This window comes from Vespula vulgaris, chromosome 1 (genome assembly GCF_905475345.1).
Source record: "Vespula vulgaris chromosome 1, iyVesVulg1.1, whole genome shotgun sequence".
NCBI classification, from domain to species: domain Eukaryota; kingdom Metazoa; phylum Arthropoda; class Insecta; order Hymenoptera; family Vespidae; genus Vespula; species Vespula vulgaris.
Window position 1 is genome coordinate 14,791,038 of NC_066586.1, and position 3,840 is coordinate 14,794,877.

The following is a 3,840-nucleotide window of genomic DNA, read 5'->3' on the forward strand; positions in this document are numbered from 1 at the left end:
AACTGAACTAGTAACTGTAAGAGTCGGTCGAAGGCCCGTCTTTGTTGTCCTCTCTCGCAGCCGAGTATCCCCACTTCACAATTTAGTCTAAAATCAAATAAACTGTAGAGAATATTGTAAGAATGAGAAATTCTGATATATATTTTATTAACTGTTCGTTAATACTTGCAGGAATAGTCTCCGCGAAATTTTCCAAGTTCCCTCGTCGAAGTCCACAACACAACTGAACTAGTAACTGTAAGAGTCGGTCGAAGGCCCGTCTTTGTTGTCCTCTCTCGCTGCCAAGTATCCCCACTTCGCAATTTGAATCTAAAACAAAATAAATCGTATAGAAAATTAGAAAAAATGTATTTACATTAACTCTGCTCTATTACTTGCGGAGAACGCGTAGTGGGAGAACTGCGATGCGTACTCGTCGAAATTCGAAGCAAGACTGAACCAGTAACTGTCGGTCCGCTTATATTGTCGATATGAGTGGGAGAATATCCCCACTACTCCATTTCATACTAAAACAAAACAAATCGTATAGAATATTGAAAGAATAAGGGATTTAATTACGTAGTTACATTGACTTTTCTCTATTACTTCCAAAGAATGCGTACTACGAGAACTGCGTTGTGTACTCGTCGAAATTCGTAGCAAGACTGAACCAGTAGCTGTGCGCTTATATTGTCGTCACGAGTGGGAGAATATCCCCACTCCTCCATTTCATTCTAAAGCCAAATAAATCGTATAGAATATTGAAAGAATGAGTGATATAATTATGTACTTACATCGACTCTTCTCTATTACCTCCAAAGAATGCATACTACGTGAACTGCGATATGTACTCTTCGAAATACGTAGCAAGACTGAACCATTAACTATTAAAATCGGTCGAACGCTCGACTTTGTTGTCATCTCGGGAAGCCCACTATCCCCACTCCACAATTTCATTCTAAAACGAAATAAATCGTATAGAATATTGAAAGAATGAGAGATATAATTATGTACTTACATCGACTCTTCTCTATTACCTCCAAAGAATGCATACTACGTGAACTGCGATATGTACTCTTCGAAATACGTAGCAAGACTGAACCATTAACTATTAAAATCGGTCGAACGCTCGACTTTGTTGTCATCTCGGGAAGCCCACTATCCCCACTCCACAATTTCATTCTAAAACGAAATAAATCGTATAGAATATTGAAAGAATGAGAGATATAATTATGTACTTACATCGACTCTTCTCTATTACCTCCAAAGAATGCATACTACGTGAACTGCGATATGTACTCTTCGAAATACGTAGCAAGACTGAACCATTAACTATTAAAATCGGTCGAACGCTCGACTTTGTTGTCATCTCGGGAAGCCCACTATCCCCACTCCACAATTTCATTCTAAAACGAAATAAATCGTATAGAATATTGAAAGAATGAGAGATATAATTATGTACTTACATCGACTCTTCTCTATTACCTCCAAAGAATGCATACTACGTGAACTGCGATATGTACTCTTCGAAATACGTAGCAAGACTGAACCATTAACTATTAAAATCGGTCGAACGCTCGACTTTGTTGTCATCTCGGGAAGCCCACTATCCCCACTCCACAATTTCATTCTAAAACGAAATAAATCGTATAGAATATTGAAAGAATGAGAGATATAATTATGTACTTACATTGACTCTTCTCTATTACCTCCAAAGAATGCATACTACGTGAACTGCGATATGTACTCTTCGAAATACGTAGCAAGACTGAACCATTAACTATTAAAATCGGTCGAACGCTCGACTTTGTTGTCATCTCGGGAAGCCCACTATCCCCACTCCACAATTTCATTCTAAAACGAAATAAATCGTATAGAATATTGAAAGAATGAGAGATATAATTATGTACTTACATCGACTCTTCTCTATTACCTCCAAAGAATGCATACTACGTGAACTGCGATATGTACTCTTCGAAATACGTAGCAAGACTGAACCATTAACTATTAAAATCGGTCGAACGCTCGACTTTGTTGTCATCTCGGGAAGCCCACTATCCCCACTCCACAATTTCATTCTAAAACGAAATAAATCGTATAGAATATTGAAAGAATGAGAGATATAATTATGTACTTACATTGACTCTTCTCTATTACCTCCAAAGAATGCATACTACGTGAACTACGATGTGTACTCTTCGAAATTCGTAGCAAGACTGAACCATTAACTATCAAAATCGGTCGAACGCTCGACTTTGTTGTCATCTCGGGAAACCCACTATCCCCACTCCACAATTTCCTTCTAAAACGAAATAAATTGTATAGAATATTGAAAGAATGAGTGATATAATTATGTACTTACATCGACTCTTCTGTGTTACTTCCAAAGAATGCGTACTACGAGAACTGCGATGTGTACTCGTCGAAATTCAAGGCAAGACTGAACCAGCAGCTGTCATAGTCCATTTTATTGGCGTCATAGCTGGGAAAGTATCCCCACCTCCATAATTTGATTCTAAAACGAAATAAATCATATAGAATATTGAAAGAACTAGTGATAATAACATACTTACATTAACTCTTTGTTATTATTTGTGGAGAATACGTATTACGAGAACTGCGATGTGTACTCTTCGAAATTCGTAGCAAGACTGAACCAGTAGCTGTGCGCTTATATTGTCGTCACGAGTGGGAGAATATCCCCACTCCTCCATTTCATTCTAAAACCAAATAAATCGTATAGAATATTGAAAGAATGAGTGATATAATTATGTACTTACATCGACTCTTCTCTATTACCTCCAAAGAATGCATACTACGTGAACTGCGATATGTACTCTTCGAAATACGTAGCAAGACTGAACCATTAACTATCGAAATCGGTCGAACGCTCGACTTTGTTGTCATCTCGGGAAGACCACTATCCCCACTCCACAATTTCATTCTAAAACGAAATAAATCGTATAGAGTATTGAAAGAATGAGAGATATAATTATGTACTTACATTGACTCTTCTCTATTACCTCCAAAGAATGCATACTACGTGAACTGCGATATGTACTCTTCGAAATTCGTAGCAAGACTGAACCATTAACTATCAAAATCGGTCGAACGCTCGACTTTGTTGTCATCTCGGGAAGACCACTATCCCCACTCCACAATTTCATTCTAAAACGAAATAAATCGTATAGAGTATTGAAAGAATGAGAGATATAATTATGTACTTACATTGACTCTTCTCTATTACCTCCAAAGAATGCATACTACGTGAACTGCGATATGTACTCTTCGAAATACGTAGCAAGACTGAACCATTAACTATTAAAATCGGTCGAACGCTCGACTTTGTTGTCATCTCGGGAAGCCCACTATCCCCACTCCACAATTTCATTCTAAAACGAAATAAATCGTATAGAATATTGAAAGAATGAGAGATATAATTATGTACTTACATTGACTCTTCTCTATTACCTCCAAGGAATGCATACTACGTGAACTACGATGTGTACTCTTCGAAATTCGTAGCAAGACTGAACCATTAACTATCAAAATCGGTCGAACGCTCGACTTTGTTGTCATCTCGGGAAACCCACTATCCCCACTCCACAATTTCCTTCTAAAACGAAATAAATCGTATAGAATATTGAAAGAATGAGAGATATAATTATGTACTTACATTGATTCTTCTCTATTACTTCCAAAGAATGCGTACTACGTGAACTGCGATGTGCACTCGTCGACATACAAAAGGAAACTAATAAAATAATAGTCAAAGTAAATAAAAGCCGTATATATTCGTATTACACAAAGCCAATGATCGCAAAACGAAAATTTCGAAGTATTAAAATTATAAACTAGTTA

At 37.1% G+C, this 3,840-nt stretch overlaps 1 protein-coding gene across 2 annotated transcripts; it reads right to left on the reverse strand.

Moving 5' to 3' along the window:
* Positions 1 to 369: 369 nt before the first annotated feature.
* Positions 370 to 3,587, reverse strand: LOC127069205 (uncharacterized). 2 transcript variants are annotated; one of them, XM_051005992.1, is made up of 7 exons: positions 3,432 to 3,587; positions 3,208 to 3,371; positions 2,984 to 3,147; positions 2,137 to 2,281; positions 1,913 to 2,057; positions 586 to 713; positions 370 to 506 (listed from the first exon to the last, which is right to left on the reverse strand). In XM_051005992.1, exons 4-7 carry the CDS (start codon positions 2,202 to 2,204, stop codon positions 458 to 460), a joined length of 390 nt encoding a protein of 129 aa, XP_050861949.1. In that variant the 5' UTR covers positions 2,205 to 2,281; positions 2,984 to 3,147; positions 3,208 to 3,371; positions 3,432 to 3,587; the 3' UTR covers positions 370 to 457. The 2 variants fall into 2 exon arrangements, 1 of the variants encoding a protein (XP_050861949.1); XR_007783379.1 differs by lacking the exons at positions 370 to 506; positions 1,913 to 2,057; positions 2,984 to 3,147 and adding exons at positions 1,670 to 1,833; positions 2,342 to 2,494; positions 2,553 to 2,699 and having other exon boundaries at positions 543 to 713; positions 2,118 to 2,281.
* Positions 3,588 to 3,840: the final 253 nt, after the last annotated feature.

What these genes read in the sequence shown, in the direction of transcription:
- LOC127069205 (XM_051005992.1), bottom strand. Translation starts at nt 2,204, where the DNA reads ATGGTTCAGTCTTGCTACGAATTTCGAAGAGTACACATCGTAGTTCAC. An exon ending in GTAGTATGCATTCTTTGGAG is followed by an intron (nt 714 to 1,912) that starts GTAATAGAGAAG and finishes ATTTGGCTTTAG; the next exon opens with AATGAAATGGAGGAGTGGGG. An exon ending in GTAGTACGCATTCTTTGGAA is followed by an intron (nt 507 to 585) that starts GTAATAGAGAAA and finishes GTTTTGTTTTAG; the next exon opens with TATGAAATGGAGTAGTGGGG.